The sequence below is a fragment of the Aptenodytes forsteri genome, unplaced genomic scaffold (assembly GCF_000699145.1).
Source record: "Aptenodytes forsteri isolate BGI_AS27 unplaced genomic scaffold, ASM69914v1 Scaffold113, whole genome shotgun sequence".
Classification (NCBI taxonomy): Eukaryota; Metazoa; Chordata; class Aves; order Sphenisciformes; family Spheniscidae; genus Aptenodytes; species Aptenodytes forsteri.
The window spans coordinates 226,508-240,045 of NW_008795032.1; the positions used below are offsets into that span (position 1 = coordinate 226,508).

Sequence of the window (13,538 nt, forward strand, 5' to 3'; positions counted from 1 at the left end):
TGTAATTTTTGTGTATAAATGTAACGGTGATCTGGCCATAGGTGTGCTTGATTTGTGGAAATTCCACCTTGCACCCGGCGCCGCAATAAAGAATGCCTGCTTTCTAAAACTCCAGATTGAGTCTTAGAGAGTTCTTCATCTGCCGGCTTACGGTAACAATCAGATACTTCAGTTCTTCACTTGTAGCTGTGGCGGAATTGGCTTTCACAGATACAGGGCTGGCATTTTGCTAAACCACATCTTCCTTTATTCTTTCTGGGTTGTTTTAGTCTCTGAAGGCTGCTTTTATAGATCTTGTTTGCTTGTCGCTAACATCTAGCTGTGAGATCTGCCCAGCTTGTGAATTCCTGTATCGTATTCCTCCTTCACTCTTCCACGTTGCTATTGAAGAGACTAAACGAGGACCCAGCGTAGCCTGGTGCTTGCCTCCATCTGCGCCGCTTTGCGTGTGTGTTGGAAGCAACACTGTGGCTGTAACTCGGCTCTTTCTTTCTGCGTCCCCCAGGTGCATCCATTGCGGAGTCGTCTTCATGACCCTCGCCATGCTGAAAGTGCACATCCATGAGAAACACTGCGAAGTCTTCCACAAGTGTTCTTTTTGCCCGATGGCCTTCAAGTCGGCCGACAGCACCACAGCTCACATGACCAGCCAGCACCCAGCAGAGCCTCACAAGACTACTCAGTAAGCATTTTGGTTTTATCTCTTCTTCTCCTTTGCTGGGTAGCTCCAGGATTCCCCCTTTCCCTCTGAATTTTTTTTCTATTTTCGGTTTCTGTCCTCATATGAGAAGAAGAGCTGCCACTTTGTCTGCTGGCGGGGGTCCGTTCCTAGCCACAGCGTGCTCTCCTTGGTACGAACACGGTCTCCTTGGGTAGGAGGAGAGGAGTTTGGGCAGGGAAGAGCTGAACATCCATAAAAGGATTTTAATTGTCACCTCTTTGTCCGGCAGGACCCAGAGTGGCACCTCTTGGTAGATGGCTCCCCAGGTAACTGCTGCATCTGGCACCCAAAAGGAAGAGGAGAGTTATGCCATGCAGCGTTGCCCCCAGAAATCAGTAGAGAGAAACCTCCTGTTTTTTCCACTCAGTAGCTTTCCCCTCCAAGCCTTGAGCTACTGCCGAAAATGTGTGGTTTAAGGGAGGAACTGTGGAAGGGTGGGATTGAAAGTAACGTGTAGCTAGCTAGTATACTTTGAGTTCGCTCCCATCTGTCTGCACTTACCGACACACACACGTAGGTAGTTATGCATATGCATAGAAGTAAACTTATTTTTGGAAAGCTGTGGTATGTGCCTGAGGCATTTTGTTGTTCTTCCCAGTTGAGTTAATGGTTCAGTTGTCCACGTGGGTGTGTGTTGACAATACGTTGAGAGCACAGCGCTCCTCAGAAGCCCATCCCTTTCTGAAGTTGCTGAGATAGATAACTTTTTCCACTGTCTTAAGATAACTAACGAAGAGAGACTGAGTTTATATTTTTAATTGTTCCAGGGTGATCTACAAATGCTCTTGTGAGACCGTCTTTAACAAGAAGAAGCTGCTTCAAGAGCACTTCCAGCAGAACACCAACAAGTTGTTAGTGGGAGTGTTTAAGTGCCCACAATGTCAGCTGGTGTATATGCAGAAACAGCAGTTAATGCAGCACGTTAAGGTCAGTAACTCCCACCACTTACTGATAGGAGGTCCTACTTTTTGAGTTCCCAAAGAGTGTACATCAACTGTGTGAGGAAATTGGTTGAAGAAGTGGAAGGTTCTTGAGGAATACATTAGTGGAAAAATAGACTACAATGATTTACAGTATTACCTGGAAACATGAGTGGAGCGTTTTATGTTAGTTGGTAATAATGCAGGCAGTTACTCTCATCTATATGTAATTTAACCTTATGACAAAGGCTTGTTTTCTACAGGTAAATCTTTTTGATTTTTAACTGTTCTATATTAAACCCAAGGCAGTGATTAAACCGGGGTGGGAGCTTTATCTTTGGCTGGGAGACAGGGAGAAGTGTTCTCTGCCCACAGTGTTACTCAATTTATATAATGAAAGCTGAATCTCCCTCTTTTGGGTGCTCACCTAGAGAGCTTTGGCCCCCTTGCAGCTGCCTCGGAGAGAGGCTGCATGGCATTTAATGGCCCGCTTCCCTGGCTGCTCCACTTGCCTGCAGAATCACACCAGCTGCAAGAGGGGAGTGACAGAGGCAGGAGTGATTGCCCTGGAGGTACCAGCTTTCCGGAGGTGGGACCCCTCCTTGGGTGCGTCCACGCCGGCACCACTCAGGCTGCTCCAGAAGATGGTCTGAAATGGGTAGTTGTGTGCAACCCCAAAACTTGGTGGAAATGGTGGTCCGGAGAGTGCGTCGACCCTGCCCTCCCTCAGTAATGGCTCATATTGCAATAAGCATTGCAATAATCTCGCTATCATTCATCGCTCTTTTACACATACGAAAAGCCGGTTATTGTCCATTTGGTGGTGGTTTCTAGCGGGATGCGTGTGGGGACTTGTGGATCTGATTATCCCATGAATGTGTGAGCGCCGCATATTTCTGTTGTCTTAGTCAGTATGTTTCTATGTACGGTGTCTTAACAACATTGCCGTGGAAATCCTCTCAGAAGATTTCTTGATGGCATTCTGAAGAAAGAGCTTGCAAAGTCTTATTTCCCTTTGATTAGGAAAAAAGTGACATAATTTTTTTAATCAGTGACTTTATTTTGTTTATACTTACACTTGAAAAGCAAGAAGATTCGTTAGTTTACTCCTAAAAGCAAAAACCATTCAAAACTACTGCTTTGCTCTCTCCCCCATGCCTTTAACTTGCAAATCTGGAAATGCTTTGCATGCAGTAATGAATTAAAATTTGAAGCCCTCCTGTGAAGTTGATGATTGCTAATCTTCCTGTATTATAGCTAGGAAAATAGAGTTGAGATTAAGGCTTGGACCTTCAAAGAGGCATTCAGCCCCAGTGCTAAAAGACGGGCTTGAGTTGAGGTACACAGCTTGTTGCGGCTCATTTGCAAATCCCACCTCCAGGGACCTGTCTGCAGCAGTTTGCGCACCAGCACCCTGACATCCCCACTACAAAACTTCTGTCTTTTAGCCATGAGGCTGTATTTGGCCATCAGTGGGTCTTTGAGATGGTAATTGAAGAAGGCTTTTTGGCTGTGGCAGGGTAGTAATTGCACTAACCCATCTCCTCTCCTATCAGAGCCCGCTCCTTTATGCAGTATAGAGTTTATAGGAGGTGCTGTCTAATTTGCTCCTCCACGCAAAATAAAGAAACCTTGTGCCTCCTCATCTTTCCCAGCTTTCCGTTGTTAAAGTGTAAGAGTAGGAGTTAGAACGTCTGGCTCCTGTTATTGATTCTGCAGAGAAGTCAGTTCATTTTTCTGTGCTCCTTTTTTTTTTCCCTCCAGTGGTGTAATAACAGGAGGAATGGAGTAATGGGTACTAATGTACTTTTTGCTCATAAAACACTCTTGAGATTTCCAGATGGGGAGAAAGTTGAAGTGTTCGTGTTACCCTAAATAGCTGGCAATGCTGTGGAGGACAGCTATCGTTGCCCTGCCATTGCATGAAAGAGCTTCTGCGGACATCAGCTGGATCAGGTGCAAAGCACACAGGCGTCTTCAGATGAGACCTTGTGTTTTGAAGTTTGTTTGGTGTCTAACCCACAGAAAGACTTCCAAAGGCCTGGGGCCTTCGTGTGTTGAAACTTTACCCATTATTAATTACTGTGCACAATTAAACCTCTAAATTATCCTTTTGTGTGGATGAACTGTTGTTGTTCCTAGGGGAGTTTCTTGAGGTTTCTTTGGTATGTTGCTATTTTATTCGCCTTTGCTTTCCCACAGCTCTTCGTTTCTGGATTGTTTTCCTTATGTTCAATTTTCTTTGTTAAAATAACTTTTTGGGGGACTTTGCATTTTGGCCTGTTGAACAACCAAAGAGCCTGGAGACGTATTCCTTAAAAGGCTGATTTCTGGCTTTATGCTTGCTTTTATTTGTCGAGAGCAAAGTTTTGAACCCTGAAAACGTAAATAGCAATAGGCATCGTGGAATTGAGGAAAGTAGGGTTGGAGAAATGAGAGGTTGTCTCTTCCTGTCCCTTGAGCAAAGATGAAGCAGCTTTGGAGCCCCCAAGATAACAGCAAACATTTCATTCAGAGCTTACCAAAGCAATGTGTTTTTAGAGCTTAGGCTCTTGAAATAATGACAATTAACATTTGTCTTCCATTACATCTTCCCTGTTTAACCAGAGTTCTCAGAGCTCATCCAAAATGTTAAACAGGCAGCACCAAGGAGCTGCTGTTGTCACGCAGGAAACATAAATAGAAGCTTCATGTTTCTTGGGAAAATTTCTTGCCGGGGAAAGCACTAGAGCTGGTTTCAAGAGGATATAGGAAGACATGCAGGAACAAGACATCAACATACTGTTTGGGGGGGAGCTTAAATTATTTATTTAAATAATAAATGTTACTTATTTATAAATAAAGGTGTATAATACGAATTACATATAAATGTTATGTGTGATTCCATTATTATTGTTATCCAGGGTGTTCATGGAGTCCCCCAAAATCCTGAGGAGCTCTCAAACTTTCGACAGAAGTCTGAGAAGGCATCAAGGAACCAGGTTCATACCGCACCAAAGGAGCTGTCGGTAGCCAATGGGACTTCCCACTCCCCTCTGCCGAGGAGGGGCATGAGGATGGAAGGACACAATCCCGAATCCAAGTCCAGACTGAGAAGAACTGGTTGGACTTGCAAGGAATGTTCACAGTGGATCCCTGATCGGGAAACCTATGTGTCCCACATGAAGAGAAGTCATGGAAGGGTAAGGACTCAGATGAAACACTTCAACTAGGTAACAAGATATTTTTAGCAAAAGAGTCTGATAATCGTTAATATTTGGGGCAAAAAGAAACCGAGAATGTGTTTGCCAGCTCACTGAGGAGTAAGCTCAGGGCCAGAACAAAAAAAAATGATGTTGCCTGTTGTAAGCACGCTTTCTGTCCTTGATCGTATGCTCTACAACCTGCATACCTCATCCTCTTTGCTGTTCCTTCTTCCACTGCATCTAATGTCAGGCTTCCTCTTCGGCTCATCTGGGTAAGTGGATGGAAGGTCGTGTCTTCTCCAGTTGCTGGTTCAACAGTCTGATCTAAACTGTCTACTCTGAAAGTTACAGAAGGACATACAGTACCTCTAAATGATGTTGTATTGTTTGGTAGATATCACTACATCTAACTGGGGAAGAGGAACAGACTCATGCCGTGCGCAGAGCTGTCATTATAAGAACTGTAAATCTCAATTTTGTTGGTTTCATCCAGCTCAAGCCTTGTGTTGTCTTGACCTACTTCTGTCAAGCTAATTCCTTGCTCGCTGGCAGAACATAGGCCAAGATGTTGTGTGCAGCCAGATTTCTTAGTACTTTGGCATCAGGACTTCTTGTTTGATACACTGAGTCACCCTTCTCGAGTCCCATGAGCAGAGGCTGTGGAAATCTGGATCGTCGTCTTTGATTCCTTCTAGCTTGACTTGGGGAGTGCTGGATTGCCCATTTGATAAGTATCAAGAGAAGAAGATGGGGGCAGGGTGAGAATGCTGGATTTTCCCATTTGAATTCTATAGAAGTAGGAAATTTGCCGAATATTTAAGTTCAATACATATATGTATTCATTAAACAAGTCTAAGAAGATTTTAAATGGAATGCATGCAGGTTATATGAAAGACTGTAGGAAAAGGAGGAGGCTAGTTACAGGGCAGAGTCGTGTAGGGGGACGTGGATATCATAAATGGATAACAAGCAGGACTATGTGATGTTCTTTAACATCTTGCCCTTTTATTGTGCTGAATTATGAGGAGAGAGAAGGGTAAGTGGACTTGTACTTCACACTGGGGTCCTGCCTTCTTCTGAGGCAGAAGGGCCCTTACACTGAATTAATTCTGCAGAGGGTCCTGTAGTGAAATGAGCCCACAGGAGAAGCAGCTAATGCAATTCCTATTAGAAAAAAAAAATCAAGCATGTGGTTTAACTAGTCCTCGTTTTTTATAAGACCAGTGCTGGTATTAGCCAACTGTTGGGCTGAGTATAAGTGGGACCCCGAAATCTCAGTGATCTTTATCAGTGGAAGAGGGATTTTTGGCACCTGAGAGGTAAGGTCCAGATGAAGAGTATGGGGATGTTAGAATCCAGTCAGTGCCTTCCGTCTCCCTGTTATTAAAAGATATTTCTGTTCTTCTGCTAGTCTGTGAAGAGATATCCCTGTCGACAGTGTGAACGCTCATTTAATGCCTCCAACAGTCTGCGTAGACACATCCGCAATAATCACGACACAGCAAAGAAAGTTTATACTTGCTGGTACGTACTGAATGCCACTTTTCAAATTTGTTTTCAACGACAGGCTAATCTTTCGAGTTTGGAAGCCCTTTGTAATAGATCATGTCTGCTCCTATCTACTCCAGGCTATAAGTTACTGAGGGAGAGTGAGAAGAAGAGTATGTTAAACATGAGAGACTTGGTGGCTAAAATAAGTCCTTGCTTTTGACTGCACAATGCCCTTTGGAAACTTAGGGTAAGGTTTGATTTGAGATCTGCAGGTGCAAAATGAGAATTATATTGCGCACCCTTGTGGAACAGCCAGTAAAATACTGGGCCAATCTTTCGCTGCTTCGTGGTTGGTGTAGTCATGCATCACTCCTGTGCCTTCCCCATGAAAAAATGGTACAAAAAGTGTGTAAAATCCTGATGAACCAGGGCACTAGATCTTGCCACCACTTTACACAGGCAGAACTGACTGCACAAGCTGCAGGGCAATGGAGAATTAAGCCTGCTGGATTTGCTTGGGAAGACGCACCTCAAAGTTGGAAAATGGATTTGGAGACTTCAGACGAGCTATGTAAATCAGCAGTGAATGAAAATCATTGCTGGTGAACCTATTTTAACTGTGAATACAGTCTCAGTTCAGGACAAAGCCCAGTGCTTACAAAACTGCCTCTACAACTGCCACGTTCTCATCTAGCGTTGCAGAGTAAGTCGTATGTTGAGCGACCGTGCAGACTTGCTTCCTGTCTCATTCTGAGACATCCTTCTGAAACAGAATTAAAGCACATTTGTGTTGGAAGGGAAGTTCGCAGTGATGTAGGTTGGGGAATTTTTTTTTTTTTTTAACTAAAATTTTGGTTTAATGCAAGTGTTTCTGAAGAGTGTGCTGTCACTTTATTGCACTTAAGTTACTAAAAGCCTGTCTTGAAGAGTACATCCCTTGTGTACTTTATTTCTTTGGACTGCCTAGTGAGCCACAATAGCTTTTAGTAAATGGATAAAGTATTGGCATCACCACTGGGGCCTGATAGGAATACATTCCTGACGCATTTTTCAGCCAGGATTTCTAAACTTTCCATTTCTTGTAACTGTGCTCTGACTTGGAACCTCTGGAGAAGATGAAACGTTGGCTCCCAGTATGTTTCATTCTGCTTTAAGTTTGTGGGCTTATTCTGCTTTGTTTGTCTTTCGAGTTACGCGTGCCTGGTTTGTATAAATCTGTTCTCTCTGGATCATTTGTTTTCAAAGTAGAGTGTATCAGAATCAAAGTGAACATAAGGCCTAGCTGGGAAGAAGGATTTGTGTAGAAATACCTAACAACCTGGGACGCGCCAGCCTCCTGTATGCGTTAGCTTGTACAGGGCCTGGAGTCCAGTTGTTCTGCTACTCTTCAGAACGACACAGTTGTGGATCCACAGCTTCACCCAAGGGTCCACGGTCATGCCGTATTTACAGCAGAGAAGGCACAGCTACAAATTCAAGCGAATTGCGGTTGTGTTTAATTCTCAAGCTTGTAGTTGCTCCTTCTCAAAATCTGTGGATGAAGTCTTAATCGGGCAGTGGTTGTGCTCTCTTTAATCATTGCAGTGGGAGACTTACTGAAATCACAGCACTCTTCAGATGAAACCTCTTCCTCGAAATACTTGTCCCAGCATCTCCAACAGCTGCTCTTTCTTTGGATCCGAGGTCTTCTGTTCAGTCTCCCCTTTGATCCCTCTTAGTTTGTCCAGAGCGCTGTTCTAAAAGTCACCTCCCTGACTGCGCTGCTCGCAAATCCTCCCATCCCTTTGTACTCCTCCTCAGCTCCTTTCTGTGCTCGGTAAGGCACCGCTTCTCTGCTGCTCCTTTTCTTTTCCCTTGGTTGCTGGTGTCTGTTTTCCTTCTTCCCACCAGGCAGCTTGTATCAGTCTCACCTGTTACTCCCTTCAGGGGTTTTGACGCCTTAACTTTGTGTCACCCTCTTCTCCTGGATTTCCATGTGAAGCACAAGTAAAATTTGTCATTGATCTGACAGTTGCGTATTTTTGTGACTCCAGCATGCTGCCTTGTAGGTGACCGCCCTCTGGCTTCTAACATTTCAAGCTGTGATTTCCCCTTCTCCCCCTGCCCTGCTTAGGCCTCTGCCTTCTGTTAAATTTGTAGGGAGAAACCAGTGATGGAGGACTTGCTTGAACACCCTCCTGCCAAGCTTGTCACTGGAGTAATTCAGGTTAGGAAAGAATCTTTCCCTGCTCACACGAAAAGAATTCTAAATTAGGACAAACTGCAAAATATTCTGATGTTTTTTGTATTTTCTTTCATAATTCACTTGGCTGTTTTTATGAGAACCTGCTCTTATTTTCCAAAGCTTAAGTACAAACTGTCTGGAACGCTTGATTTTCAACATATTTATTTTTGATAAATACCACCTAATAACCTCTCATCTTTCCTCCATGAGGGAGAAAAATTCCATCATTATTAAATATTGATTTATCATCTAAGCAGTTCCTGTTAAAAAACAGAAGTATTCAATGAGCACGTCTGCCTTTTCACATCATTAGTGACTGTTGTTTAATTTCCATCTAGTTACTGGAAGATCAGTAGGAATCTTCTTCTCTCCTTTTAAAAGATGTCTTTGTTGCCCAGAGACACTTCATCTCCTCTCTGTTGCTTTTCATCCCTTGCTGCCTACATTTCAACTGCAATTTGTGCATTTCAGAGAAGTCTGGCGTTACTTGCCTCATTGCTCGGGTCGGTGCGTAGCTGGTGGACCTTCCCCGTGTCACGCTGGCAGGCAGCAGAAGAGTACGAAGTCAATCCTGGGTTTCCCAGTTGCTAACGGAGACCTCTGTGTACTTCACCATGCTGCGGGGGGGTGCTGCTGCGTCTGCCAGACCTGGCACTTGCTTCCAGTAGGCCTCGGTCCTCCATGAGTGAAGGTTAACAGATGGCACATCCCCTTCACATCTCCGTTTGAAATGTCAGCCATGGTCTCTGGCAGCTCTTGAACCCTACCAAGTTTTAACGTGAATAGTTACATGCAGATGATGCATTCATGAGTGCTTCTGCCTAGGTTATTGTTATCAAAGTTGGAAGTTCAGCGGCTCTGTAAGAATTTTAAGTGTGTTATGATACACATGGTCTCGTGGATGGGATGCTGCACTGGTGCTTGGGCGCGCTGCGTGCGGAACCCGGTTCTGCTGCAGGCCTCCTCGGTGTAACACAAGTCACGAGGTCCCTCTGTGCGCAGGTCTCTCATCTGAGAGTCGTTTTTCTCCCGTGCGTTTTCCATCTTGATTATTCATCTTGTGCTTGTGTAGCATGTATCACAGGGGGCCTGATCTCCACTAGTCCCTGTATTTATTTAGCACTGTAAGACGTGCCCTACTTTCATTCTCATTCCTGCTTACTGTCGTAAATTCTAAACTGTTCTAGATTTCTCTCAGGGGCAATGTTTTATTATTAAAATGATGATTTGCTGCGTATTTTGGTAATCTAATAGTACATTACTCACCAGCGTCTGTCTCCAATGACACCTATTGGTTTGGCACGTAACGAAGAGCTGTTTGGATGGAAACGAACAGCTGGGCATTTCCTCTAATAAATTTTCTTCCTTTTTGTATTTCCAAGGTACTGCACAGATGAAAATCAGACATTTCCTCAGCCGTTCATGCTGGAGAATCACATCAGCCTCATGCACGGCATCAAAAACCCAGACTTATCCCAGATGGCCAAAGCAAAAGCTCCAGAGAGAGACACAGCAGAAGTAACTGATATATTTTCATTGAAAAATAAATGTACCTGGCGAGTAGCTGTTCACTTGGGGTGTTATGTCGAGCCGCAGCCTTGCGGCAGTCAAGCCCCCTCGTCTGTACGGCAGATTTCCTTCCCCTCCTCTCAACTCCATCCAGTTTGCTTCTCTCTGGCAGTGTCGGGATCAGAACTGAAAGCGCAGCTGAGCTGCAGCAGCACCAGGGCAACTTATCTTGCATTTTTCAAGATATTCTTGAACGTGTGGCCCTGTGTTTTACCGTCCTTGTCTAAGTCTACTTTGTAACCAGGTCTAATGTAGGTTTGTTATTACCTTGTTCTCCCCTGCCGCTCTGTTCATGAGCCTGGTACATTTTTCCTCTTTCTCCCTTGTTTTTTCTGCTAGTGACAAAAGATTTCTTTTCTGTTTTAAAATACTTATTAGATCTATGAGAACTGCATTCCTCCCAAGTAGGACTGTGTAACTTTTTTCAGCAAATGTAACTGTTCAACTAATTTTATTTCGGGTTGGTTGGGAGCGGAGGATTGGCTGATAGGGCTTCTTTGCTCCATTTCCTTTAAAAACAGACGTACATTTTCCGTATCACTGCAATTTATCATTCGTCTGTACCCTAGCATTGACAGATCGCAGCCAAGACTGACTCCCCTCTGTATTTATGCCGTAAGGAAACCTGGGGTAACTCAAGAATTCACTTCCATGAGCCGGTGGCTGCTTCCCCCAAGCAGAGCCGACGTACCAGGGCACCCGGCTAAATGGGGGCGGGCGGTGGCTTCGCGTGGCTCCAGCTGGGTCTGCAAAGACAAGCCTATAAGCTGTATCCTAAACAAAGACTGCTCAGTGCTGCGGGATAAGGAGATAACAAAATCACATGAAGGGGCGTAGGCAAGCGAGCCATCCTCGTGGGGGGAGAAGCGCGCTGCGGGATTATAAGACAGGGGGGATGAGTTAATGAGAGATGCCATGAAGAAAAAGCCTGAGGGGAGGGGAAAATGTTCAGAGTTAAATCTGAGAAGCATTGTCTGGGCTAATGACCGTCCCCATGTCCCTCGGCTCTCCCTGCTCTCTGGGCTCCTCCTTCCCACACCAAGTTCACATTCTCTTTCCCCATCCCGTTTCTGCCCAGCCAACCCTTCCCAGGTCTCCCATCTCACGTCGCAGGACAGCAGCCGAGATCCTGCATGTTGGGGCGAGGTGTTTGGGTACTGGCAGGAAAGGCAGTGCAGCAGGAGTCCCTAGGCACGGCTTCGTTTAGTTTGTATCAAAACACCGATGCGTATTCATCCTCGGGTGTCTTCAGATACGCGTGTGGAATTTAGCGCTTACTATTCCGCGGGCTCAAACAATAAAGTAACTTTTTAATCTTCTTTTTTTAAGGCAAAATCTCCAAAGAGGATGGCAACGGATGAGCTGGGTCAGGCAGAGACCGCTGCGGGTTCAGACGCGCCGCCAGCCAAAAAACTGAAAGCGCATTGGAAATGCGCTAAATGCGGATTTGCGACAGACATCAGTACTGAGTTTCAGGAACACATACCTCGGCACAAGACAGACAGCTCCACCTACCAGTGCTTGTTCTGCGGCTTGTGCTACACCTCTCACATCTCTCTGAACAGACACCTCTTCATTGTTCATAAAGTAAAAGATGAGGAAGAGGAGGAAGAAGAGGAGGAGGAGGAGGAAGAAGACGAAAGGCAGAAGTTAGAAAGGGAGGGGGGGGGAAGGAAAAAGAAGAAAGGCAGAAGTTAGAAAGGGAGATGAGCGAGAACGGACATGAGGGGTATAATGGCGGGATGAACACTACGGCGGAAGAAGAAAACCTGAAATGCAAAGAGTGCAGAAGTGACTCCGCTCTTTGCGAACACAGTCAGACGTGTGGCGTGGAGGGTCCCAATAGCACCTCGCAGAACAATCATTCAGTCTCTTAAGACTTAAAAACAAAAAAACCCTTTTGGTTGGTCGGGGGTTTTTTGTTGGGGGGTTTTTACTCAAAATACGGGGTGGGGATGGGGCGAATCTTTGAAATATTCTGTTGATTTCTTGGGATGGACATTGCTTTCCGTTAACTTCTATTTGTAAGGGAAATTTAAAAAAAGAAAAAAAAAACAAACCTGCCATTGCATCCTAAGCACTAACTCTCTGCCAGACCGGAGAGGTGAAAAGGGAAAGCAGGGCGAGAATCCTCGCTGGAGCTTGTCCAACTCCTGAGGATCAAGGAGCACTTTCTGCAGCTGCAGTTTCCTTAAGATGAGCTCTCTTCCTTCGAGTGTGCACTGCCTCAGCCTCTGCCCGGAGCCCCGGCCTTGCCTTCCCTATCTCGCTTTCTTTCTCCTTCTATTTATGGCTTCTTTTTTCTCCTCCCATCCTGCCTTTGTTTTACTCATTTTAACTCATAACGCTGTCTCAGCAAAGCACGCTTGTCAGGACCGTGCTGGCCGATCCGGGATCTTCTGCGTTACGCGGGACGGGTTCAAGCTGTAAGTTGTGCTGATTTTTCTTTAATTGCCCAAATAACAACCTTATTTTCCAAAAGGCAATTTAATGAAATGTCTTGGACCTGAATCATCCTGAAAGAGAATTTTGTAGCCCCCGTCCTCTCGGGTGAGCACGGCTCAAGGCCACGTGTCGCGTTAAGGAGGGCCTGGTGCCCCTCGGGGACTCGCTGGCTGCATGTCGGTGGAGTTGCGCTGCTGGAAGCCGTCCGGGGGTGGGTGCAGCTGGGCCCGGTGCTCGGTGGCTCATCCCGGCGAGGAGCTCGGGCAGAGCCAGGCGGCAGGTTGGCACCATCCCTGGAAGGGGAAAACATCCCCTGTCCGTGGCGTCAGCTGGAGCGAAACCGTCCCGGCGCTGCAGACGGCGTCGGCTGGGTGCCAGGGCTCCCTGACCGGCTCGTTTTGAGCTGCTGCGGCAGAGGCGGGGAGCGCAGCCCGGAGAGGCGTTGGCAGAAGCGGGAACGGCCGTCCTGCGGCGCTGCGAGGGCTGGCGCGCCGTCGGTAGCTCTTCTCCCGCCGCTGCCTGTCGCTTGGGAGCTGTTTCGTTCTGTGTGGTCATATTGACTCTCTCTTTCCTCACTCGTTCCCCCATCACACACGCGCTTCGTGTAATATAATTATCTTCTATACCATTTTCTTTTATTACGTTGAGCCAGAACCCCGCTCGTTATTGTTTACTATGACGATGTTTAAATAATTTAAGAACTATTTATCTTACTGCATTCGGATCGGTCACCTTCTCGTCTCGACGTGTTTTGATACGAACAGTTTGGACTCTTTGTATTTTTTTGATACGGTGTACGTTAGCCTAGGGGACGTTTTACCAGGTAGCCTACGTAGAGTTAAGGATAGCAGGGGGCACTCCCGAGCCATCACGTATCTATTTAACCCGCAGCGGCGTTCGTGCCTTGCTACGATGTTTACTTCCAAGTATCGCAAATAAAAGCATCCAAGGGTGCCTGCCTGGGCGTCGTTCTTGGCCGGGGC

At 45.8% G+C, this 13,538-nt stretch overlaps 1 protein-coding gene across 1 annotated transcript in view; it reads left to right on the forward strand.

Annotated features, from left to right (window-relative positions):
* Positions 1–12,675, forward strand: part of ZNF592 (zinc finger protein 592) — a 40,667-nt gene extending 27,992 nt beyond the window's left edge. The window contains exons 4-10 of the mRNA XM_009276315.2: positions 506–682; positions 1,489–1,648; positions 4,545–4,823; positions 6,238–6,350; positions 9,924–10,059; positions 11,440–11,753; positions 11,798–12,675. Coding sequence (XP_009274590.1) covers positions 506–682; positions 1,489–1,648; positions 4,545–4,823; positions 6,238–6,350; positions 9,924–10,059; positions 11,440–11,753; positions 11,798–11,987 — 1,369 coding nt within the window. The 3' untranslated portion in view covers positions 11,988–12,675. The remainder of the gene's footprint in view (positions 1–505; positions 683–1,488; positions 1,649–4,544; positions 4,824–6,237; positions 6,351–9,923; positions 10,060–11,439; positions 11,754–11,797) is intronic.
* Positions 12,676–13,538: the final 863 nt, after the last annotated feature.